The sequence below is a fragment of the Penicillium chermesinum genome (genome assembly GCF_028974085.1).
Source record: "Penicillium chermesinum strain IBT 19713 chromosome Unknown utg000009l:1.0-952002.0:1.0-954369.0, whole genome shotgun sequence".
NCBI classification, from domain to species: domain Eukaryota; kingdom Fungi; phylum Ascomycota; class Eurotiomycetes; order Eurotiales; family Aspergillaceae; genus Penicillium; species Penicillium chermesinum.
Window position 1 is genome coordinate 925,203 of NW_026695319.1, and position 24,798 is coordinate 950,000.

Genomic DNA, 24,798 nt, shown 5'->3' on the forward strand with positions numbered 1-24,798 from the left:
TATGATTGGGAGTCCAGCATAGCCCTGTTGCGGCTGCAGTCTGAATCCCACGTGCGCCCCACGTGTGAAGACTCGTGGTATTCTGCAGAGCATTGGCCAGATGCTGTCTAGCCCCCAAAGCCTAGCAGGGGCTTGAAACGAGGCAGCAAAATCTTTTGAACAATTCAGAAAATACCTCATCGTCAAAACCTTCCTGAGTAGGAAATTGCCCATTAACAACACCCATTGGCAGGCAAAGACCACCTTCTAGCTCGTTGCAGAATATGTTACCATCACCCCGAGCAATTACGTTTTCGAAATTGTCAATCGAGCTGGAGGGGTCTTTTGTATAGAAGCATTTAGAATAATTCGAAGGCTCAGGTGAAGTATGCGCCGATTCGGATAATAGCAGGTAGTCAGCTTCCATCTATATAAAGGCCCTACTGAGGATGTGCTCCTAGGTATCAGTACAACTATCATTCTATCCTCATAGGCAAGAGCCTGGGTTGAAACCCATTCATAAGGACCTCTGCGGAATTGTGTCAAGATGGCACCAATTGCTAGTCAATATCTCCTGGACAGTTCTCCTCTTCATACTATCAATTCAAAACTCCAACTCGAATACACATCCTCCCATCAGGAGGCAGCCATCAGGCCTCCTTCGGCGCCCTGCTTGATTACAGATTTCGTTCATTACCAAGTAAAATCGAATCCAGACGCTCTAGCTGTTCATTGTGAGTATGAGCAGCCATATACCTACCGCCAACTTTGGACAATAGTCCAGAAAATTGCGTCTGGTGCAAATATTCCACCTGGGTCTATTGTTCCAGTATGCTTGGATCCAACGGTAGAGTTCGTGGCCAGTCTGCTGGCAGTCATGATATCTGGAGCAGCTTATGTTGTCCTCGACCCTGAGGGCTCGGTTGAGCGGAATCGAGCCATTGCGCACGACGCAGGCGCGAATTTCGTTCTAACGAACCGCCGGTATTCCTCATCCTTTGAGACTTCCGTTGAAGTGGAAGATCTCCTTTCCTCTCCTGAAGCGCCTCGGGGAGAGGCAAAGGTACCACGGTCGAGCCCTTCAGATCTTGCATATCTGATTTACACATCTGGTACGTGCATTGCAACAGAGCCGAGTCAGTACGCCTTCCTCACACGTTCGCAGGTTCTACTGGAAAGCCAAAGGGAGTTTTGCTGAGCCACCGGGCCGCATCCCACGGCATCAGTCAGTTCACTCTCAATGGCCACAAGCGGTGGCTCCTTTTCTATAACCCTGTGTTCTCAGCAGCCCAGAGGACCGTTCTCGCTACGCTAGCCAAGGGGGCTTGCATATGCCTGGCACCCCGGAGCCGCCTGGCCACCGCACTCCCTGAGGTGCTTTCCAATCTCAAAATCGATGCCCTTGGTATTACTCCTTCAGCCTTGGCCTTGCTTTCTCCGAGTGAGGTGCCGGAGACTCTTCGGCAAATCACCACCGTCGGCGAGCCTCTTAGCCAGGCCCTAGTGGACCTTTGGGCTGGAAATGTATCTTTACGTGTTTCATATGGTCTCAGTGAATGTGCTCAGCTGAACTTCTCTCGACAATTGAAGCAGGGTGATAATCCTCGCAACCCGGGGCGACCGGTCGATACAACCACTGCGGTGGTTTTGGAGCCTAATACGGCCAGAGAGCTCTCCGTTGACGAGCCTGGAGAGTTGTGTCTATACGGTCCTCAACTTGCCAGTGGATACCACCGCCGCCATGCCGAGACAAGCAGAGCTTTTGTTAAAACCACGCTCGCGACTGGTGTGCTTTTTAGAACTGGCGACCAGGCGGTCCGTCGCGCGGATGGGAGCTTTGAGATTCTTGGACGGATTGACCAGCAAGTCAAAATCAACGGCCAAAGAGTTGAGCCGCAGGAAATTGGAGCAAACCTATCGGCTGAAGAAAACGGGAGACACATCGTATGTGTTGGAGCCAAAATCAAGGACCAGACTTCCTTAGTTGCGGCGGTGGTTTCACACGAGGAGGACTGGAGCGCCCTCGTCAAACGCCTGCGAAGTCATGCACAGCGCCTTTTCCCACCTTATATGGTCCCTCAATACTGGCTCCGGTATGAAGCTCTTCCAACAAACCGGAATGGCAAGGTTGATTTCCGGGCAATCCGTTCAACTGCCGAGTCAACAACAGTCGACAACCTGCTTGGACGAAACCCAATCCCAAGGGCAGGAGAAGACCGCATGAGCGAGATCGCACTGGCTATTTCTCAAGTCTGGGCTGATGTTTTGAAATTTGATCACTCAGTGATCCGCTCCAGCGATTCCTTCGTCACGTTGGGTGGCAGCTCGCTCGATGCAATCACTGCGATCCGAGAGTTGCGAACTCACGGTATTCACCTGGAGCTCGCCGATATGCTAAGATCGCAAACTCTAGAGGACGTAGCCGACTCTTCGCGTCTGGAAACCAAGAATACCGAGCGCCCTCTGCCTCAAGCTCTCTCTCTTATTCCGGAAGATGACTTCAAGCGTGAGATGCTTGCAGACCGCGGTGTATCGGATGCACTGCCAGTCACGGCATTACAAGAAGGTATTCTCGCGAGCACTTTGCAGGGAAACCAGGACTACTTGTACCAAAGGGTTTTTGATATTCGCCATCTTGATCTTGTCAGACTCCAACTTGCGTTCCAAGTGGTATTCTGGAGAAGCGAGGTACTGCACTCGACCTTCGCTGTGGGTACTAATGGATTTGTGCAAGTTGTCCGCAATGATCTTCCATTGATCTGGCAAGAGTCGTCCGATGACCTCCACAAGTTCCTGAAATCAGACAAGGAACGAGGCGTGACGCTCGGGGAGCCCTTCCTAAGAGTGACTGTTCTAAATAGTTCCATTCTGGTGGTATCCGCCCATCACGCGCTGTTCGATTTCTGGTCGCATTCATTTGTCTTTGATGATGTTGCACGTCTCTACTTCGGAAAGAGCCCCGCAGTTCGAGCACCATGGAAGTCTTTTATCGGCCTCGTGCGACAGCAGCTGGATGCAGGATCAGCGGAATTTTGGAAGAGTCATCTCGGTGGATCCGTCCCTACGGTTCTGAACCATTCGCCTGTCTTGGAATTCTCCAGCGCAAGACGCACACTGCCCGTTCAACTGAAGTCGGCTGCCGCAGCACTTCAAGTCCCATCAAGTGCTATTATCTATGCAGCATGGGCCTTGGTCCTCTCATCCCACGTTGCATCCCACGTGGTAACCTTTGCTACTGCTATTTCCGGCCGAGAGTTGCCTCTGGAAGGCATCGAGACATTGAACGGCCCAACTTTGGCAATGGTACCCCAGACTGTGATCCTGAAGCCCGACGGCTCTCTGAATGATGTCGTGCAGTCTGTTAATGCCAACCTCTGGGATATCATCAAGCATTCTCAGGTCGGACTGCGTGGAGCCTTATCAGCTGCTGGTCACGCAAACACCACCATCTTAGACACCATGGTCAATATCTTGGTCAACCCACAAGGAAAGAATGAGTTGACCAGCGAGGTATTCCAGGCTTACGGATCTCGCGGTGCCTGGCGGACTGAGTACACGACGCTGAACGTTGAAGAGAGCCCCGAAGGCTGGGACATCAGCCTGACAGGTCCAGTCGAGGAGCGCCGTCTTGACTTTATTTTGAATCAGTTCTGCCAAGCAGTCACCCAGATTGGCGAAAATCCACGACTTCTTGTCAGGTCACTCAGTCTCCTCGACGCCACCGAGTTAGAGTTTTTACTCAAGTGGAATGACAACCAGCCAACGCCGAGTACCCTACATGCAGAGTTCGAGTCAACGGCTCAACGGCATTCGTCCCGACTGGCCATAAACTTCGAGAACAAGAAGCTCATGACATATACTGAGCTAGATGAAGCCGCCAACCGCATGGCAAACTTCCTCTCCGTTCACGGTATTGAAAAGGGGGATGTAGTTCCTCTTCTTCTTGAAAAGTCCCCGTTCATGATACTTGCTATCTTGGCTCTATTCAAGCTTGGCGCCGCTTATGTCCCCCTGAGCCCGGAGAATCCGGTGGAGCGAAATGAATTCATTGTGCATGATGTTGGTGCGCATGTTGTTCTTAGTGAAGAGGAGCACTCTTCCTTCTTCACTGCGGACGATTTCTCTACAGTTCTAATCGACAAGGTCCGCCTGTGCGCCTATTCCAAAGACAAGCCCGATGTGCAGGTCGCATCGACCGACTTGGCTTATATCCTATACACGTCTGGAAGTACTGGCCAGCCCAAAGGGGTTGCCATCCACCACGGGGCGTGCGCTAGCGCCATGAAGTCCATCATTGAATTTGAAGGGCGACAAGATCAGCAGTTCAATGCCTTGCAATTCTCAAACTACGTTTTCGATGTCTCGCTGTATGACTTCTTTGTTACGTTATTCAGTGGTGGGACGCTTTGCATCGCCTCGTCAGATCACTTGTTGGGCGACCTGGCAGGGGCCATTAATGACATGAACGTGGATCATGTCTTCCTCACTCCTACAGTGGCCCGACTTCTCAGTCCCAAGGATGTCCCGAAGCTGCAGTCGATGACCGTTGGCGGAGAGCAGTTGACACGAGATGTCATTTCCACTTGGGCCCCGGCAGTCACACTGCGTAATGGTTATGGACCTACTGAGGCATCTGTCTTGGTCACCATGAAAGATATCGATGAGAATACTCCAGGAGGTAACATCGGCAAGCCACTCGCTTCCGTTGGTGCGGTTATCCTAGAGGCCAATGGCGACCAACCACTTCCTTACGGAGCGATTGGTGAGCTTTGCTTCTGGGGCCCCCAACTGTCCGATGGATACTTCAAGAAGCCTGAACTCACCGCTGGCGCTTTCTTCAACACCACTTTCGGCGCCGGTCGCCGACTGTACCGCAGTGGGGATCTGGCGCGGTATCTTCCTGGCGGTGACATCGAATGCTTGGGTCGGAAAGATGACCAAGTCAAGGTCAATGGCCACCGTATCGAGCTTGGCGAAATTGAGCAAGCGATTCTTCGAACCGGAGAAGCCACCGACTGTATTCTGACCATCTGGAAGCATAACAGCACAGCGCACTTAGTGGCAAACGTGGTGTTCGAGACTGTCGATCAAGACTTTGACTTCCTCTCGCCAGATTACTTCTCTGAACAAGCTGAAAACCTGAAGGCCAGACTTAATGGCCTGGCTCATTACATGGTCCCCAAATTCTTGATTCCGCTCCCTTTCCTTCCGAGAATTGCCTCTGGTAAGGCCGACCGCAAGCAGCTGAAAGCGCGAGTACAGGCTCTGAGCCAGAGTGACCTCGCCAAATATTCCTTCGACAAGATCGGGGCTACTGGTTCTGAAGAGATTATTCCGATTTCCACCGCAGCCCAGAAATCGCTCCAAGACTCCTGGATTGAGGTCTTGCAGCTTCCGGATGACAACTTTGGACTCGAGGCCAACTTCCTCAGCCTCGGTGGTGACTCTATCTCTGCTATCAACCTCGTCAGCCGGATTCGCCGCAAGGGGATGAATATCACGGTGCGTGATGTCCTCAAATATCCCCTTCTTGGCCCCATGTCGGAGCATTTGGAGCAGGAAGACAACGACGCGTCGCTTGAAACTGTAACCTTCTCTCCTCCCGCGGAGCTGCAAGATGCCATCGCTGCGGTCGAGCTTGAAAGCTCCCAATATGAATATGTCTACCCCAGCCCTCCGGGTCAAGCTGAGTTCCTCGGTCAAGGAGCTCGCAATGATCAATTTTGGGATCTGATGACTGTCCGATCTCTCGGCATGAATCCCGACATTGCTCATTGGATCGATCTCACGACGCAGTTGACTGCAACGAACGACATTCTGCGTACCACCTTCACAACCGTCCAGGGCAAGTGGTACGGCGTTGTGTTGAATGACCCTACGCCCGTTGTAGAGTTCTACGATATCTCCAGCGAGTCTGAGAAAGCTCAGACGTTGGAATCGATCTGGGCCAACCGATTTGTATTCGGCAAGCCCTTCGTTCGATACGCCGTCTTCCGATTCCCCAACGGCGAGCACCAGATCGTAACGAAACTCGATCATGGCCTCTACGATGGCACGCTCCTCCGCGTCTTTGACGCCCATTTCCAGGCCTACCAGCGCGGCCAGCAGGTTGAAAAGTTCACTTCCTTCAAAGAATTTGCCTTCCATATCTGGAAGATCAACCAGACGCGTCCCACTCTCGACTTTTGGACTCAACCTGAGAAGCGGCCGATCGCATTCAAAGTCTCCGACGTGACGGCGCCACGAATCAACGCGGCAGTCGTGCAAACCATCCAACTCGACTTCGAAGCGTTCAGTCGCTCCAGCGGCGTAACCGTCTCCACGCTCTTCCAATCCATTTTTCCAAATCTGGCTTGCTCGCCACAGCGGCAAAAACAGCATCGCTTTCGACTATCTGTACACCGGTCGGAATGTCGATCTTGAGGATCCGCAAAGCATCAACGGAACGTGCGCTAATTTCTTGCCGATGCGCTCTGAGGTCGACTCGCAGGCGTCCATGCAGGACTATTTGCTGAAGACCCAGGATGACTTCTGGCAATACACTGAAAACTGCACTGTCGGCATTGAGGATATCTGCCGGGCAAACGGCTTGGTTCGCAGCGATGTCGCCAACCAGACCCTCTTCCTGTTCCAGCCCTTCGAGCCCGCAACGGGGAATGCTGCGAACGAGCTGCAGAAATGGGTCGTGATGGCCAAGTCTCAAGTCACCATGCTCCAGCCTTATGCAGTCGTCTTCGAGGTTATCAAGACAGCGGATCTGAATGGGTATAAGCTGAAGTTTGCCTATGACGACGCTGTCTGGACCAAGGAGCAGATCGAGACGGAGGTTGAGCTTGTCAAAACAATGCTCTCCCGTGCTGTGGCTGATGTCACGGTCTCTACTGGATCAGTTCTGCAGGCTCAATGAACAACATGATATATTGACCGCGCTAATCGTCTCTTATTCTTTTTGTTGGTTCTTCTTCTGTCCGCTTCCGAAGCGTCTTTTTCGGTTTTGGGCTTTCCGTCGATGTTACCAGAAGCTTTTCATAGACTGCTGCTATGATCTCGCAGTTCACTTTCTCCTGTCGCCAATTTCATTAATTGTCCAGCTCCGTCGAGCCCCGCAGATATGCATAATACATCAAGATTTTCGTCTCTATACTGTCCAGACAGCCAATCTTTAGTACTCGTAGTAGGAGCCCCGATGTTTAATATGACGATGAATACTCGCAGTAGGGCTTCCGAGCCCCTATCTTGAACTGAAGGGAAAGTGACGGACTAGTTGAATTCCAGCTCATAATACCACGATTATCTGAGCGTGAGATGGATTACTGCCAGCGGCACGGGTCGACTCAAGGTAGTATTCTACGCAAAACCAGTCTATGCCGCCAATACTCTTTCAAGGTTCCGTTCTCCACCGGCACAGAACCCTCTGTGCCAACCACTGGAAGGAGATGTATTAAATTGATGCTCGGAAGCTCTCTTATCAAGCCAGCAGCCAGCAATGTGAAGGCAAATGCACTGGCCGATACCACGAGATTTTCTCTTTTCATCAATAGGACTCGTACACAGTCGCTCTTCGCATATCGCGAACATACTTCCCCTGATATGTACCCCCCTCTGACCGATGCATGACGCATGTGTTATCCTGTAGATGTTGGCTGACTTTCCCCCCAGAACCTCAAGTTTACTGACCCAGAAAATCATATCACCGTTATTTTTCCAGTCCACGGTGAAGGTATACTTTTCCTGGCTCGCATGCCGCAACAAAGCTTCTATCACGGGCTTACTAGCCGACGCGCTCCATCCGTCAATCCGGTAGGCATGCGCCGCGATGTATAAATTTAGCCGGTTGCTGGGCTTATGCAACTGCACCAGTCGCTTGGGATGGCGCGCATTCAGAGGCCCCGGGACCACGCACACCAGGAGGAGCCGTGCGAGACCAAATAAGGACATTAGAACCAGCGATATGCTGGTGAGACGCCCCAGATAACCCAGCCAACGAGCTGTGAGCGCCTGCCAGTAAGGTTAGCGACCCACTCATCATTTTGGCCGGGTTTTGTCTGCAGACCGAAGTTGATAGCCTACCAGAATCATGAAGAGAGGAAGACGGCGAAGGTCATGCAAGTCCAGAGCCAGATCCAGATACTTGAAGACCTTGTCCTCCGGGCACGCCAGACGCCGACTGTGCAACAACGAGTGCCAGAGGACATGGGCCTTGATTTCCTCTTTCGTCTTCTCGTCCAAGTCCGCATACGCAGTCTGGGTATCAGCAAACGAGGTCCCGCCCGCCGTACCCGACGGAGGCAGCTCGTGTGCCCGGAGAAACGAATAGCCCGAGCGACGCGCGTGGTAGGAACAATCGACGTGAAAGAGACCATTTCCCCGCATCGCCTGCGACCGGACACTTGTCACCGGCTCGATGCGGCCAGCGTTATCTACGTTCCCGACATCGGCCAGTTTGCTCCCGGGGCCTAGTCGGTATGCAGTCCCGGCTGGCGCGCGGGCGGTTGAGACGTCTAGTTCGCCGAATTGGCTTGCGAAGGCCGTGTGACTTGCATCGTTGAGGGCAGTGCTGCGGAATACCAGGACGCCGTATTGGGCCATGGCAGCGCGGATCTGGGCGATGGTCTCGTTGGGGACCGGCTGCGAGAAATCCACCCCTCGCACTCAGCTCCAAAGGTGGGGTGCAAGGGGGTGACGATGAGTTTGGACATCTTGATGGGGTGATCGCCCGGGGGGTTCAACTCGCGCATAGCTGGCCGCCGTTATAGCAGCGTTCTCGAAGAAGCTATTCTGGCTATCGAGGTGAGAGAGACTTTCTCACTGCTACTCACTGTTGTCCCAGGATTCCTTAGGTATTCTGACGTTGACTTGCGATGCTGGCCGCCTGGTGCTGTGGGGGCTGAACGTTACTTGGGGGCTGATTTGCAGGGGACCTTGACACAGGAGAAGCAAAATAGCTGGATACAATCCATTCTGGCCATGTATAGTAACATAATACTTGTTAGTATTCCACAGAAACCAAAGGCGGGTGAGGTCTCGCAGACACGGTTTGTAGATTTCAGCCCCGAGGATTGGAATGGGGAGGATATGGGGAGATATGAATAGATATTGGAAGCTACTGAAGCGGGAGAAATGTGGGGCGGTGGGGAAATAAAGTGGAAGTCTATGGGAACCACACGCCGGTGAGTTCAGCCCAAATACCAGACCAACAAGAAGTGGAACCCTCATAATTTGTTATGCTTCGTTTGTCCTGACTTGTCTCTTCCTCGGTCCGCCAGCTTATCACCATATGGGGCGTCTAGAGGGAATAACCCTGGGTGAAACCTGATAAGTCACTAGTATTACTTGCAAACCCCTGTAAGCTCATGGGTAGCTGCCTAAGGACCTATAATCCCTTCTGGTCTATCAATGCAAAAAGCACAGTACATAGGAATGACGTGCATTGATGAGCGTGGGAAAGATTTTTCAGTGCAAATGAGATGATGCCATCACCCCTAAGTGGCCAATGGACTGACCGATTTGGACCCCTTGGAATGTGGACGGCAGCTTTGGAAGACTATGCCTTCGCGGCGGAGAGATAGGCCTTCTAGTCGAACACAACGGTCTTGTGTCCATTGAGAATCACCCGCCGCTCGGCGAAGTATTTCACGGCGGTGGCCAAGACATTGCTCTCGACATTACTACCAGCATGTGTGAGCTCCTTGGGGCTCATGCTGTGGTTCACGCGCACAACATTCTGCTCGATGATCGGGCCTTCGTCGAGATCGCTGGTCACAAAATGGGCCGTGGCACCAATGATCTTGACGCCACGGTCATATGCCTGGTGGTACGGCTTTGCGCCCTTGAAGGAAGGCAAGAAACTATGGTGAATGTTGATGATGCGACCGGACATCGCCTCGCACAGTTTCGGCGAGAGCACCTGCATATAGCGAGCCAGGACAATCAGATCAATGTTATGTTGGCTGGCCAGCTCAAGGATCTGAGACTCCTGCTGACTCTTCGTCTCGGCCGTCACAGGAAGATGGTGGAAAGGGATATTGTAGGTCGCCGCTAGGGTTGCGAAGTCTGGGTGATTGGAGACAATCAGCGGCACTTCGATGCTCAGCTGGCCCGTCGATTGGCGGAAGAGGAGGTCGTTCAGACAGTGCCCGATCTTCGAGACCATGATCAGGACGCGGGGCTTCTTTGCGGTGGGTGAATTTCGTAATCCATCGAGAAGGAATGCGCGGTAGACTGAAAGGCCTCTCGGAGCTGTTCGAGTTGCGGGAGCTCGGTGGGGCCGGCTGGGGAAAATTGCACGCGCATGAAGAAGCGCTGCGAAGTTGGATCCCCGAACTGCGAGGAATTGATGATATTCAGGTTGTGCTCGACCAGGAAAGCCGTCACGGCATGCACAATCCCGGGACGATCAGGGCCCGAGAGAGTAAGGATGAAACTAGAAGCCATGTTGAATTTGAGCGAGGAAGAGTGTTGAATCGACCAAGGTCCCAATGGCGCGCGGGAGTCCTAGAGGAAGAAAAACGATGGAGAGTTGATTTGACTCATGGACGGTTTTTTTTTTAGTCATTAGCCTTTTCCTGAGCGTTTCATAATATTTTCCACTGAATCCCACTTTTCTCACTGCCGATCGCGGCGAGGGCCCGCTAGCCTGTTTGGGAATAGCGCGCGGGGAAATTTGCCGGATGCGGGTGTTTTTCGCGTTTGGGATGGTATCGGCATTTCTTCGGTGCGAAGGCCGGTGGACGGTTGGAACTACAAGTGGGGCCCTGGTAGGCACATATTGAAAAGGTGAGATCTAATGCATGGTGGGGGAGGGGCACACAATAGAGGATGGCCAGGATCGAGGGGTGTTTTCGAGTCGAAATTTATGAGGCAGATCACGTTGAGCCGAAATGAATTAATTTTATACGCACTCGGAAGAGCCGTGTCAACCGCGTGCTGCGAGAAGGCCAGTATAAAGTGTCTGCATTGACTGTGTTTGTATGTGCTGCTTGTGGTACAAAATGCGCCCCAGTGCTCACTGGCGCTGAAGCACTTCCTCGGTCGTTCGGAGGATGATATCGAAAGCATTCCGGACGTTCTTCTCGTCGGCCAGCGGATTTGCACTTATGACGCGAATGACGTAGATGCCATCGACAACGGTTGAGGTGATGAAGATCTCGCCCCGCGAGTTGACCAATTCGTAAACCGTCTTGGTGAGCGTATCGGCTGTTTCATCTTTCCGACAGACCGTGGGGGTCTGGTCCGCGACCTGTGGATTCTTGACGCGGAAAACCGTCAACGCGAAGGCCGGCTTTGTCACGATTTCGAATCGATCTGAGCGACTCCGAATGAGACCCGCAAAAATGTCGCCGAAGCCAATGGTTTTGCGGATATGGGCCTTCATGCCATTCAATCCGTAGCTGCGGAGGACGAACCAGATCTTCAGTGCTCTGAAGCGGCGGCCCAGGGAGATCGACCAATTTCGGTAATCGATCACGGTGCCCATATCCGAGTACGGGTTGCGTAAATACGTCGGGGTGACATCGAGGGCATTTGTGAGGTCGAGGCGATTGCGCACAAAAAGAGCACTGTTCACGGTAAGCTTCCCGCCAAATGCAAGCCCGTCCGCTTTGGAAAGGGAGTCACAAAATACCTAGCATCAAAATTGACGAGCAACCACTTGTGGAGATTCATGTTGAAGCTGTCAACTCCCTCGGCAAACTCCTGCGCAAGGTACTGCCACTCGTCGGCCACAAGCGCAGCCCCTGCATACGCAGCATCGACGTGCACCCAAATGCGCTGCCATGCAGGCTTCTCCCGCAAGACCGCCTTGATTTCGGCAAAGCGATCCACGCTGCAGATGTTGGTGGTCCCCAGCGTCATTGTCAGGTGGTACGGAGTCAGATTGTCCCTCTCACACTTCTCGAGGACCTCTCGCAAATGTGGACCCGTCATCTCCATATTCTCGTCCAATCGAGTGGGCACGCTGCGGAAGCGAGTGCCTGCGATCAAAGCGCCCTTGGCCGCGGAGCTGTGTGTCTGGTCACTGGCGATTGCTACCAGTCGAGGCTGGAGATCCATTTTCCGCTCATCGTATTCCAGAGTGCCCTCCTGGCGACCCTCGGCCAGGACCATCTCTCGCACTCGTCGCTCACGCGCGGCGACCATCATGGTTGCAATGGCATCGCTGGCGCTATTCTGGATCACCCCACCGCCATTCGTTTCGGAACTGCTCAAAAAGCAACCAGGCAGGCCCAGCGCCTTTGCAACCCAATCCATTACAATGGTCTCCAGCTCGGTGCATGCCGGCGAGCAGAGCCAATTGAACGCGGGCGCGGTGAAGGTGGCCGAGTACATCTCGCCCAGTATGCTCGGGAAGGTCACGCTGGCAGGATAGTAAGCCATGAAGTTTGGGGACTGCCAGCGGTGAGCCCCGGCTTGATTTTCTCGTCAACATCCCGCTGGATCTGCGCCCACGATTCAGGCTCGGTCGGAGGGTCGGAGGGGATCAGAGGGCGTAGGTATCCTGGTTCGACCGCAGGAACGACTCTCCGGTCGGGAATCCCCTCGAAATAATTCAAGACTACAGGCAACTGTCAGCGGGGTCTGGGGTTCTAGCGTTATCGGCAGAAGAGTCGCACTGTCATCAATGGCCGAGTGCGCCGCAACTCGGAACTGTTCACGATCCATCTCTTGAGGCGGTAACGTCAATGAACTAACACGGGGGGGCAGCGTAATAAGGTCTCGTTCAAACGCACGTCCATGAGTACTTGTAGGAAGTCGTGGAGGCAAAACAGCCTGTGGGGTTTTGCTCATGTCAAATGCAGGGCGTGTGTGGGATGCGGAACCCCGGAACCCCGGAACACTTCCGACCACGATCCCTTCCACCTTGCTTTCCATCGCCAGGAGACGGATGGCTAAACCATCTGCGCTGTGAATGGAGACTCGGTACTAGGTTGCTGGTTGAGTCATCTCCAAAGGAGGATCTGTTGACTGCAGCGCAGGGTGCACGTGGATTGGAAAGCGATCCAATGACGCGCCGGCGTCGCTGAAGATTTCCACTCGAGCGCGGGTTGGCCGCGTTCTGGCGTCACTGGGTCACGTGATGCAAAGAGGACCAGGTCCTTGGCGCGTCATAGGTGAATCTTGCGCGACCGGAACTTTTGCATCCACCCCAAGCCAGCATCCAGCGCACTGCGCCATTTTCTGCTTTCGCGGACGGTCTCGGTTTCTGGAAAATTGACACGCTGCAGCGATGACAAGCGTCGACGAGCTCTTCAAGGTATGCCCATGGACTTCCCTTGTTCCGCGCTATGCTGACCTTCAAAGAAACCCACTTCCTCAGGAAGCTCGAAGCGCAAACTCGAGCCCGTCCAGAACCCTAGTCAGTATTCTTCTAAGTCTCGCGGACCCTGCACGGTAACTTAACAGCAATTCCAGATGAGCTCTACAAGTCAGCAAGGCTGGATGGAACGAGCGACGCGAAACACAAAGCGAGGGATGCGCGAGTAGAGGACGATGAGGAGGACGCCGAAGCTGGTCCTGAGCTACCTCCTTCGGACGACGAAGATGTCCCGGAGGATGAGGAAGGGCGCTTCTTTGGTGGGGGGGCTAGAACAGAAGACCACGCAGGCAATGCAGTACGTGGACCAGCAGGAAGAGGAGGAATTACCGGTATGTCTCGTTCGTCGGAACTGAAGTTCCCTCCATGTTGTGCGCTAACGAGTAATTGGCCAGAAGGAAAAATTCGACACGACTTGGGCCCGGCGTTTCGCGATCAATTTCGAGCGGAAGATAACGAAGAATGCAGAGCTTCGCGCCAAATTTGAAAACGAACCGCAAAAATTCATGGCTTCCGAAGCAGATCTTGATACGGAGATAAGAGGGCTGTCGATTCTATCAGAACACTCAGACCTTTACGAAGAGTTCTCTAGGCTGGGATGCGCAGGGTCGCTAGTCTCCCTGCTCTCACACGAGAATGCAGATATCGCCATCAATGCGATCCAAATCATAAGCGAACTGACTGATGAAGATGTGGCGGCTGAGCAGGGGCAATGGGACGCCTTGGTCAACGCGATGGTGGGTCAAGGGAAACCCCGTGTGGCACCCGTGATACTAACAGTCGAAAGATGGATGCCGACCTCATCGAACTCCTGACCCAAAACCTCTCTCGGCTCGACGAATCATCTGAAACCGATCGATCAGGGGTGTACTATATTCTCAGTGTTCTGGAAAACCTTTCTTCACGGACCGCGGTCGCAGAGAGACTGGGTCGGGATGCCTCGGTCCTTCCATGGATCATGGGTCGAATCCAACAGAAGGAAACCCCAGTGAGTCAAAACAAACAGTACGCGACGGAGATTCTGGCGATTCTTCTACAATCCTCCAATCAAAACCGGGCAAGGTTCATTGAACTTGATGGGATCGATGTCCTCCTTCAACTCCTCAGCCAGTACCGCAAACGTGATCCCGTGAAGGACTCGAATGAAGAGGAATATGTGGAGAATCTTTTTGATGCCGTCGTTTGTCTCGTTGACGAAACTCCAGGAAAAGAGAAATTCGTCGAGGCGGAAGGCATTGAGCTGGCCCTCATCATGCTTCGCGAGGGTAAATTCAGCAAGCCACGGGCGCTGCGCATTCTGGACCATGCTTTCAGCGGACCTGGTGGTCAATCGGCTTGTGAGCGGTTTGTCGAGGCGGCAGGGCTCAGAACCGCGTTCGGGATGTTCATGAAAAAACAAGAACATCAAAGCATCGAACATCTTTTGGGTATTTTTGCTTCCCTCCTGCGTCTCCTCCCGGGTGACTCGGCGCCTCGGATTCGGTTGCTGGCCAAGTTTATGGAAAAGGATTATGAGAAGGTTGAGAGACTGTTCAAGCTTCGATGGGAATATGTCACTCGGCTGTCGCCTGTTGAAAAGGCAATCGATGATGAAAGACAAAGCCTTTCGCCGGAAGATCGGGAGATGTTCGCTGGGGAGTGGTTATCTCGCCGGTTTGACGCAGGACTTTTCTCTTTACAGGTCAGTCAATACAAATCTACTGTCCGAGACAGTCGTCCGTCCTCTCTACTAAGACCTCGTTAGGCAATTGATGTGATCCTCGCATGGCTCGTGGCCGAAGATACTGGCGCCAGGAAGAGAGTCATCTCTATTCTGACGGATCGCGGGGAAAGCCTGGCCCTTCTTCGGGCGACCCTGCAAGGTACGTCCAACCCCTGCCACGCTGATGGCATCGACACTGACCTCCATCAGAGCAACTTGGCGACCTCGATGATCAAGAGGCTGGCAACCAGGATCTGGCCGACATGCTGAACACGTTGATTCAATTTCTTTGATACCCATAAACCCGACGCACTCATTGATCCCATCCCGTCGCGATATCGTCTGTCCAATGACTGGGAGAAACAAAATGCCATTTCCCGGGGCTGTGATTTCTTGAGATACCATCCGTGGCGTAAGATCTTCTGAACGGATATCTTTGGCCGCACGGCAGATGAAGCATCCATGTAGCTCTTGTCCCTAGCGTGCCGAAGATGGCCAACCCTTAACGGTTACGGTGCTCTCTTGCAGGGTACTCCCCTCCGATATTGCATTTGGATCTTTAAGATCCGATAGCAGGGCCGCTTATGAGTTGGTGTGCTCAACTAATGCAAATGATTCATTGCGAGATCTCCGTAGTGCGAACATAACGAGTAGAAGCTACGATTTTGCAGTCTGCGGGAGATCATGGATGCCGCCCGGCACGGATCCATCGCGGGTTGCCGCGATTGTCGATCCCGTGCTGTCGACGTCATGGGACTGCTCACATGATCTGCGATAAGCCGATAAGTCACCCGCCATCCTCGGCGCAGCTCCCAGCCTAACTCCGCCTACCACCAACCGTGCCTACCTATTGCCTGATCCGTCTGGAGTTGTTCATGGTCATTTCCGGGGAAGATGATCGCTCAAGGACGAACTCTTGTCGGTCTCGTCGTGGGAGCCCTCCTCGTTCCGGGGTTAACATCCGCGCATCTCCCGGCCGAACAAGCCCCCATCGGTTCCACTCAACCACCGGCTTTTGCAAACCAAGACTCCTCTGAGGAGCATGAGTTTGTGAGTTCCCACCCTCCTGACCGTGAAGTATGCGATGCTAAGAAGACAAGTCTCTCCGCCATATATTTCACCGGGATGACGACGTCCACGCCCGCTTAGATGTTCGTGCCGACACGAGGTTATGGGCGTTATCGGAGGATGGCAGTGACAAGGAGCCTATCACACCAACACAGCGTCTTCTCGCGTCTTCAACTCCGCTCACTATTCATCGACTGACGGATCGACGGGCATCCGTGATCGAAGATCATCTGGCTGCGGTGGCTGCAGCTCTGCCGCCGCCGCCGCAGGAATGGGCGCTGGATACTGTGATGGGCCCTGACATAACAGACAAGGAGTCTGTTCTCACATTTGCCAAGATGACGGCGAATGACTACATAGAGGAGCCAGGCACCGAGGACTGGCATGTGATCCATGGCAAATTCAACTACTCGTCAAGCTTTGGGTGGAATAACGATGGACTGCGGGGGCATATATATGCGGACAAGACCAACAGTACCGTGGTGATCTCCCTCAAGGGGACTTCGCCGGCGCTTTTCGACGGTGCGGGTACCACCACCAAAGACAAAGAGAACGACAATCTCCTCTTCAGCTGCTGCTGCGGCCAAGGAGGTTCCTATCTTTGGCGTCAAGTCTGCGATTGTCAAGACACCCTCTATTCTGGCAACCTGACGTGTATCACGGAGGCTCTGACCGACGAGAATCGATATTACCGATCCTCTGTGGATCTGTACACCAACGTCAGTGCGATCTACCCAAATGCTACCATCTGGCTGACCGGCCATTCTCTTGGCGGGGCTCTGAGTGGCTTGCTCGGTCTCACTTTTGGGGCGCCGGCTGTCACATTTGAAGCAGTGCCCGAAGCCCTCCCCCGCGGCTCGACTGGGTCTCCCGAGTCCACCTGGGTATGACCCACGGTTCCCGCAAACACGGCAGTTCACCGGTGCCTTTCACTTCGGGCATACGGCAGACCCAGTATTCATGGGGACCTGCAACGGTATCAACTCCATCTGCACCTGGGGCGGTTATGCGATGGAAAGTGCGTGTCATACGGGTCAATTGTGTACCTACGATACCGTGGCTGATAAGGGCTGGCGGGTGGGTATCGGCACTCATAAGATCAAAAACGTCATCTCTGATGTTCTGGAAAAGTATGATGACGTTCCGCCTTGTGAGGCCGAGGAAGAATGTGTGGATTGCGTTCTTTGGAAGTTTTTCCGAAGCAACGGCTCCGAAATCACCACCACAACAACCACCACCACGTCGCCGACAGCCACTCGCACTTCCACATGTAAAACGCCTGGTTGGTGGGGCTGTCTCGACGAGTCCACGACGACCGGCATCACCGCACCGCCAACAGCGCCTACCACCACCGCTACCACCTCGACTACCTCGACTTGCAAAACCCCCGGCTGGTTCGGTTGCAACGACCCGACTTCTACAATCACACGCACCATCACTACTGTAACGACCGCTTCCACGACTTCCACTTGCAAGACGCCTGGCTGGTTCGGGTGCAATGATCCAACCCCTACCACGGAGCCCCCTGCTCCATACATATCCACAACCTCCACCTGCCATCACCCCGGGTGGTTTGGATGTAACGACCCCACATCAACTATCTGACTTAGCGAGCGTTTTGAGTAACTTTGGTTTTGAAACATGCCTTTGTAGTAAGTGGTCTCACATCGATGCCAGTAATTTAGTTTTTATTAGAATCAATACATACATTGGAGATCATGAGCTGCATATGCATGAACGCCGGGTGTATGGTAAATGTCACGGTAGGGTCGCATTTTTACGCTGGGTTTGGGCGAAGCGAATCACCGAAGAAAGGTCCGATGCATCAAGTCGGACCTTTGTATTGCTTACTCGATCTCTGCCTTCATGGCAATAGCATCTTCGGGCCCAACAATTTGTACCTTGGATGCTCCTGCTTCCTTTTCTGTTAAATGAATCGAGTACCGGTCTCCCGCATACAACGGGCTAGTTGCACGGTAGGATATGCGTTTGGGCACAGCTGTCGCTGGATCCTCGCAGGCCTTGCCTTGGGTGTCTCTCCACAAATCTAGGATCGATATCAAGTTCAGCGGGCCATGAACCACAATATCTCTATGCCCCTCTACCTCGCGGGCCCACGGAAGAGAGTAATGGATCTTGTGTGGGTTAAACGTCAGAGCGGAGAACCGAAATAGGGTGACTGGACTCTGCACGAGCGAGCGTGAGTGAGTGTGTCCCTGCGTGGAAATGGCGAACGTGGTCTGGGTCGCGACGTGCGACGAGGTGGCCCGAGGAGGGCTCGCGGGGGAGATGAGGGAGATGGGGTGGGAAGAGCCTTGCGGAATACCCAGTTCCTATTGATTGGATGGCAGGTCAGTTCGGCGATTTTCTCATTCTGCTCTCTTTCTCCACGACGCACCGCTTATCCACAATCGACACGCCGTGTCCATTCGCAAACTCTTTCTCCACCCCTACCACGATCATGTCCTCGCCCGTTTTCTTCACCACTTTGGCCTCTGCGCTCAACACGCGTGTCGTCTCGCGCACCTCCTGCCCGACTCGCAGCGGATTGGGCTGCCCATCAGCGTCCCGCGGCCAGGTCACTTCCCCTCCCGCCCACATTCGCCGAGTGAAGGGAAATTGCGGATTGTAGGAAGCGTCCGTGCCGTCCAGCCCAAGCTCATCCTCTAGGAACGCGGGCGTGAAGTAAACAAGATGGTAGCCCGGCGGTACGGGCGTGTTGAGGGCCGGAAGGGCAGCATTGGTCAACGTTGGAGAGTCGGGAAAAAGAGAGGGGCGATTCAATGTGAGGGTGAGAAGCTGCAGTTGATTTGCGTCGAGGACTTGAGTACGGATTTGAGGGCCTAGCGACTGGAAGCGTGACAGGAAGGACGTTGCGACGGCGGAGGCGGATGGTTCGGAGAAGCGGCGGACAGAGATCGTGAAGCTGCGTCTCGGTATGAACGGTCGCCCGGCGCCCCAGTGCCGGGGAGCCCGCGTCAATCTGCTCGAGGACATTGGGCTGGCCTTTTGTGTTGCTGCAATCGCTGGGGACGCGTGTGAAAGTGGTGAGCCGCGCCTCCTTATAACGCGGGGAATCCCCACTGTCCAATTAGCCGGAAGTCGGCTTTATGCGTCGATCCGCTGGGGAGAAGCCGCCCTACTCTAGCTGAAAGGATAAGCTTTAGTTTTTGTTCAGACCGGAACCATCCTGTGAACGCTCCATTGAATGCTACTACCTTGCCTGGTCAACAGGTGCCACCCAAATCTGGCCGTTCCCTTCCAGCCCTGGCCAGTGACACACCTCACATAACGACGGGCAAGTTACGCTGCAAGTAGCCACGCCACTCGGGGGGGAGATCGCTGCCATCTCGTACCGGTGGACTTTTGGAGATCTTCAATAGCACTGGCATACTTGATCAAAACGGGCTCCGAGAAAGCCGTGTTCATGATCGCCAGGCCGTAAGGCATCCCAGACCCGTTGCTCACCCCTGCGGGGACGGTGACTACAGGGTAACCGGCTTGAGCGGCGATCTGAATGCTCTGCGCAACATCGGGAGGAACTAAAAGACCATCCAGAGTCTTGTTATGATATTTCAAGGCTGCATCGATGCCTTCCTCCCGGGTCGTGCGTCGGCAAAACTCTAGCGCCGAGAAGTACGTTTCGTTCATGACTCCCTTGCTCTCCAGAGAAGCGATGAGGCCATCCTGGCCGGACCCAAAGGCAGGATGCACACCTGGAAAGCCGCCTTCGGAGCCATAGTTATCACGATTATACTGCACGAGGTCTTCCAGAGACTTGATCGCAGTATTGTTGACCTCTGAAAGATAATCGCGTAAGTTGTTATAAAAGTCGACTTTGATATAGGAATACTCAGACTCATTGCTAAAACCACGAGTAGCACCGTAATCCCAGTTCCAACCATCGGGCGAAACAATTTGCTTGTAATGAGGCAGATCGGTGCCGTTAATAATGGTCGCACCCGCAGCCTGGATCAGTTTAAGCAGCTCCTCAAGCTGCGCAATTTGCTCAGGGTTACCGAGGGCCCAGAATGACTTCCAGGGAAGGCCGAAGACGGCTCCCTGAAGAGCTTCCTTCGTAGAAAGGAACTGGATATAGCCACCTTTAGGAGTCAATCCGCTCTGGGCCAGAGTGTAATTGTCACGAGGATCAACTCCATAAATGGCGTCCAGAGCATATACGGCATCGCGGACAGTCTTTCCGAATGTACCGACAGTATCTTGGTGCAGGGACTCGGGAATAACACCGGCGCGGGACGTCAAGCCGACGGTAGGCTTGATTCCCACAATGGCGTTTCGCTGCGCAGGATTGATGACTATGGTCGGTCAGTAAAGAGCAAGTGCCGCTCGTCACCAACAAAACATCCATACCACTTCCGTCAGTTTCGGTGCCGAGCGCAATAGGAACCAGGTTGGCGCCGACCGCGACAGCGGGGCCAGTACTGCTGCCCCCAGGGTTAACAGTAAGATTAAAGGCGCTCCGGCATTGGCCGCCACGAGCGGTAAACCCTTCTGAGTAATTGTTCGAACGCATATCAGCCCATTCACTGAGCGATCCTTTACCCAGGAGAACAGCCCCGGCCTGACGCATCCTATGAACGACATAGGCATCGCGGGGGACAACGTTGCCTAGGAGGGCCCAGGAGCCAGCTGTGGTCTCCAGACGGTCTTTGCTGGCAATGTTGTCCTTTACAATGAACGGAATGCCGTGGAGCGGGCCCCGACACTTGCCGTTAGCGCGCTCCTCATCAAGCATCCGGGCGATGGAGAAAGCATCTGGGTTGAACTGTAGAATGGCACTAAGGTCGAGATTAGAGACCTGGCATCATCAGCCGAATTGAATAGCGGAGAAAATGAACTAACTTTAAATATGGCTGCGTCTGATAAGCACGGTCGAGGAAGCACTGTAGCAGCTCGGCGCTGGTGAATGTGCCGTGACTCATTTGCGCCTGGATCTCATCAATACTGGCTTCCTCAAGTTTGAACCCCTGGCAACGGCGCATCGGAAACAATTGCGCCCCCGGGGTGCCTAGCCGAGGGAAGTCGTAACTGTATGGGTCGGTCAATAGCTGAGAAGCGACCAATGGATCGAGTTCTTCCAAGGGGCGGCGAGGGCAATGCTGGCCAGTGCCAAGCGAATCAATGTCCACAGCATGTGAAGGGGTAAGAGCAAGACTTGGTTCAATCCAAATTAGGCCACAACCTGTGTTCGATAATCTTTAGAAAGAGAAATTCTATACACCGATCTCCCAATATCAATAGGCCAAGGTCACGTGCCCCACGTGATCACCACCGGCCCTGGCTGTGAAGGAACATCCCTGGGCTAATATTCAATCAACTAAGCCAAAAGACTACATATCCGTGCTTCATGCGCAGATACACCCAGGCACGCCTTATATAGTACACCCTCTAGCTGGAATCCGTGACACTGGCCCATGACAATAAGAGAGAGATAATATCTGTCAACGGCGACCTACATTGGGGTGTGGAAGCTGGCAATGATGCTCGTATTGGAGATATTGCAACAAGGGAGAGGAGGAAGGAGAACCACGACGAAGACCCAACTACTTCCCCCGCAATCCTCCATCCCATCTTCGCCCATCTCGTAGTTCAGTCGGCTTCTCGTGATACCAAGGCGGTAACCAGTGGCTGAATTGAGTGAACGCTGAAGTTATCGCTAACTGGCGAGAGGATTTCCCGAGAGCAGTCAAGTTGAACGGGTGCGCGATGCAATTTCATGAAGGCGGTTTCACCTCGCTTGGTGTTTTGTCTGCTTTACGCTCGCCCAAGGTGGGCTTTCTGGCCCATACACGGCGGCTATACTTCGTTAGCATCAGTTGGGAGCAGCCAAAAGCTCACTGACGACAAACTTACGCTAGTTCATAACCGTGTAACAGAGGGTCTTGAAGCTCTTTGCGTACCTTGGCCAGATAAACCTGCACTTCTTCCTTGGTCCATGGCGCAGGGGCCCCATAATGGGTGAGAAGCCACATGGCCCACCCCTCCAAGGCCGTGTTCCAGTGGGTATTCTGGAGTTGTCCGGCTTCTTTCAACAGCTTGTCCTTTGCCCAAGGGCCGAGGGGGGATCTTATAAAGCTTCTCCTGGGCATCCACAAATCCAGCTTTCTCCAGAGTGCTACGCATTGTCTCTTGAGTTCTGAGCGACCGTCCAGCCCGCTCAGAGCAGTCGATGAACATATCACCCCATCCATGAAGAGCCTTGTCAGTCGTCAAGGTGCCATCGTCACTAAATACTCTAACATCAAGCTCCATTTGTTCAATCCAACCACCCGGTTGAAGAGCACTGAAGCAAGCATGAGTGTTGAAGTTCGGCCAGTTGAGAGTATACTTATCAAAACTCACTCATAGGCTCTTTTGTACACCTGATCCCATTCCTCAGAGGTAAATGCTCCGTACATTAGGCGTAGATGGATGAAATCAAAAGGTTCTCGCCACGTCCACTCTCGGAGGACATCATCAACTTCGAACACGCAATTTGGAGGCACCCAAGACACGGGAGGGGGAAATATGTCAACACCGCGGACAGTTGCTTTGTGAGGTCAGCCAACGTATAAGACAAATCATTCGGTAGTGGACAATTTACCATTTGGGTATAAATCTGCAACGTCTCTTTTTTGGCGTGAGAAGGGTTAGCTTGATCCTGAGGCAGTAAAATGGCGATCTTACACAGCCCAGCTTCCCTTTCCCGTTCCGATATCTAGAATTTGCTAAACACAGAGTTGAGCAAGGGCCAACCGCGCAGAAGACCGATCCAAACTATACCTTTGGCTGTTCGCCGATAGGGGCACGGAACAGCGGGTTGGGCTCATTGTGATCTAAAATCAAGAAGAGCATATGGCTGGAGCTATCAGCACTTATCTTCTCGATATCTCATATCCAGAGCGAGGCTCTACCTACCCTATCTCGAATGCCTCGAATTGCTGTTCATCAGATGGACCCCTGCGGTTGGAAGATTAAAATCCAGGAAGACTCACCAAGATCAGGGGGTGCTCACCAATAGTCGTCCTTCATAGCCTGGTATCTGTACAACATGAGCACCGTGAATCTACGACCGGCTGTCGGAGCAAAACCTCACGAACCTTCGGCCATTTTCCAATCGACCTCGCGCGATTGAAGAGGTGATAGAAGTGGTTTCCCTAGAACTCATCTTGGTGAGCATCCGACCGTAAATATAGGAAGTCTGCGATCATCCTCACGATTGAAAATCCTCTGGGTGGTAGTCCGTCAAGGTATAGAAATCAGGGTCCTTCAGAACAGAATATGTCAGAACATATCTCCAGAAACATTTCCAATGCACGCACAACTGTAATCTGGTCCGCTTGCTGGGCCATAATACCGGCAGATTTTCCTGGTAAGTGAGCTCAATAGGAAGACGGGGGGGGGCTCAGGGGCATAAAACAGTGAAGGTGGTGCGGGGTTTCTTTCTTGGCAGGATACAGAAGTACGTGCAAGCGTACTTGTCGTGGCACCATTCGCTAACAAGGACCCGTGAACGACGACACGTTCGAATTTCTAACTGGTAGATAGAGTCTGTATTATAGCTGGAGCCAAAAACCTACCAGGGATCCTAAAATCAAGAACATCGGATTTGATTGATTGTTCATCTCGATCATTGTTTTCCCGCATCTGGAACAGCACAAGGACACAGACTGAGAGACCTCAATAGTGGTCACGATGTTATTTCATGCTAGCAAACGTTTTTCTTAACTAGAGAATTATCCTTCGTCAATCTTCAACGGGGCTCCACTGCCTACAAGGATCCGTTCTAATTCATATCCGATCGCCAAACCGTTACCTGCCGCTTCAGCCCCACGGAACCCCGGAGCATAACGGTCCACGTCGTCGCGCCGATCGTTCTCAAAGATTTCCACAAAGGGACACTATGAATCGACCCTAAAATTTATCAATGCTATCCCATCCCTAACATAGGGCCATAGAAGGAAGTTTATCGTACACAGTTCGTTGATCAATTGATTGATATTTCATTCACGGGTCTGTCAGGTTTTCTCACCCGATTTGCCGGCAGATATTTCTAGGACGGTGGGCTATCCGTGTACACTATTGGCCAATGGCCTGCCTATACTTTCTCGCTAGTTACGTTTTTCCCTGTTTAACCTTCGTTACAATAGCCCTGGTCCACTGCATGCTTTTTATACACAATCCTCAGGCCTCTCTCGAGACCTGGTAGTTGTCTTTTAGGCTCCTAAACTAGCCGAGGAGCTTGGTTCACAATATGAATTGGACTGCCTTTGCTGCTAAGTCTGGTTTGGTTAGCCAGGCTTTGCGTCCGTGGGAATGCCGAAATGGCCCGAGTATCGAGGCCCGTAGGGCCCGGAAATTCGGGCAGTAGAGAAGCACGTGATCCACGCTTAGTACGCCTCGGCCACACGTGCAGCTCGACGGTTCGCGGGTTGGGTCTGCTTCTAGCGCCGCCGTCCTCCGACGGTCGATGATAGCCAGGTATGCGGGCAGTGCGATCTTTCCCGTCTGCATCTGTATCAAGGTGGAGCTCGCTGCCCTCCTTAGACGCTCGGGCAGTGGGAATATATCTTTCGTTGGTTCGTCGAGCGTCAGATATAAATATCTGTCTCTGTTGAGGGTCGCGTGGAGCTAGTTGGCAGGTTCTCTGGGTGCAGCTTGGGGCTGCTCAGGCGGTTTGCCCCTGATAGCGGCAAGGACATTCATCGTTTCCGGACATTCTCTGTCGAATGTGTAG

At 53.1% G+C, this 24,798-nt stretch overlaps 8 protein-coding genes across 8 annotated transcripts; 3 read left to right on the top strand and 5 right to left on the bottom strand.

Moving 5' to 3' along the window:
* Positions 1-526: 526 nt before the first annotated feature.
* Positions 527-6,886, top strand: sidE (nonribosomal peptide synthase SidE; the record flags this gene model as incomplete). The annotated part of the gene is made up of 3 exons (XM_058480110.1): positions 527-1,091; positions 1,145-6,269; positions 6,346-6,886. The coding sequence occupies 3 exons, from the start codon at positions 527-529 to the stop codon at positions 6,884-6,886; spliced, it is 6,231 nt and encodes a 2,076-aa protein (XP_058325633.1).
* A 627-nt stretch (positions 6,887-7,513) lies between these two features.
* Positions 7,514-8,568, bottom strand: N7468_010816 (TauD/TfdA dioxygenase family protein; the record flags this gene model as incomplete). The annotated part of the gene is made up of 3 exons (XM_058480111.1): positions 7,514-7,609; positions 7,657-7,977; positions 8,050-8,568. The coding sequence occupies 3 exons, from the start codon at positions 8,566-8,568 to the stop codon at positions 7,514-7,516; spliced, it is 936 nt and encodes a 311-aa protein (XP_058325634.1).
* Positions 8,569-9,553: 985 nt separating this feature from the next.
* N7468_010817 (formyltetrahydrofolate deformylase) lies at positions 9,554-10,413 on the bottom strand (the record flags this gene model as incomplete). The annotated part of the gene is made up of 2 exons (XM_058480112.1): positions 9,554-10,250; positions 10,304-10,413. The coding sequence occupies 2 exons, from the start codon at positions 10,411-10,413 to the stop codon at positions 9,554-9,556; spliced, it is 807 nt and encodes a 268-aa protein (XP_058325635.1).
* Positions 10,414-10,984: 571 nt separating this feature from the next.
* Positions 10,985-12,765, bottom strand: N7468_010818 (putative aromatic-L-amino-acid decarboxylase; the record flags this gene model as incomplete). The annotated part of the gene is made up of 4 exons (XM_058480113.1): positions 10,985-11,537; positions 11,603-12,334; positions 12,427-12,532; positions 12,591-12,765. 4 exons carry the CDS (start codon positions 12,763-12,765, stop codon positions 10,985-10,987), a joined length of 1,566 nt encoding a protein of 521 aa, XP_058325636.1.
* A 439-nt stretch (positions 12,766-13,204) lies between these two features.
* N7468_010819 (beta-catenin-like protein 1) lies at positions 13,205-15,286 on the top strand (the record flags this gene model as incomplete). Its single annotated transcript, XM_058480114.1, has 7 exons — positions 13,205-13,231; positions 13,279-13,333; positions 13,390-13,589; positions 13,687-14,028; positions 14,079-14,972; positions 15,036-15,153; positions 15,204-15,286. The coding sequence occupies 7 exons, from the start codon at positions 13,205-13,207 to the stop codon at positions 15,284-15,286; spliced, it is 1,719 nt and encodes a 572-aa protein (XP_058325637.1).
* Positions 15,287-15,887: 601 nt separating this feature from the next.
* Positions 15,888-17,666, top strand: atg15 (triglyceride lipase ATG15; the record flags this gene model as incomplete). Its single annotated transcript, XM_058480115.1, has 3 exons — positions 15,888-16,043; positions 16,094-16,945; positions 16,977-17,666. 3 exons carry the CDS (start codon positions 15,888-15,890, stop codon positions 17,664-17,666), a joined length of 1,698 nt encoding a protein of 565 aa, XP_058325638.1.
* Positions 17,667-17,908: 242 nt separating this feature from the next.
* On the bottom strand, positions 17,909-21,064 carry N7468_010821 (uncharacterized protein; the record flags this gene model as incomplete). Its single annotated transcript, XM_058480116.1, has 5 exons — positions 17,909-18,394; positions 18,516-19,087; positions 19,418-20,377; positions 20,433-20,860; positions 20,925-21,064. The coding sequence occupies 5 exons, from the start codon at positions 21,062-21,064 to the stop codon at positions 17,909-17,911; spliced, it is 2,586 nt and encodes an 861-aa protein (XP_058325639.1).
* Positions 21,065-21,796: 732 nt separating this feature from the next.
* On the bottom strand, positions 21,797-23,385 carry N7468_010822 (class I SAM-dependent methyltransferase; the record flags this gene model as incomplete). Its single annotated transcript, XM_058480117.1, has 11 exons — positions 21,797-21,878; positions 21,936-22,009; positions 22,062-22,365; positions 22,425-22,611; positions 22,666-22,691; positions 22,749-22,789; positions 22,845-22,920; positions 22,980-23,021; positions 23,077-23,103; positions 23,162-23,218; positions 23,279-23,385. The coding sequence occupies 11 exons, from the start codon at positions 23,383-23,385 to the stop codon at positions 21,797-21,799; spliced, it is 1,023 nt and encodes a 340-aa protein (XP_058325640.1).
* Positions 23,386-24,798: the final 1,413 nt, after the last annotated feature.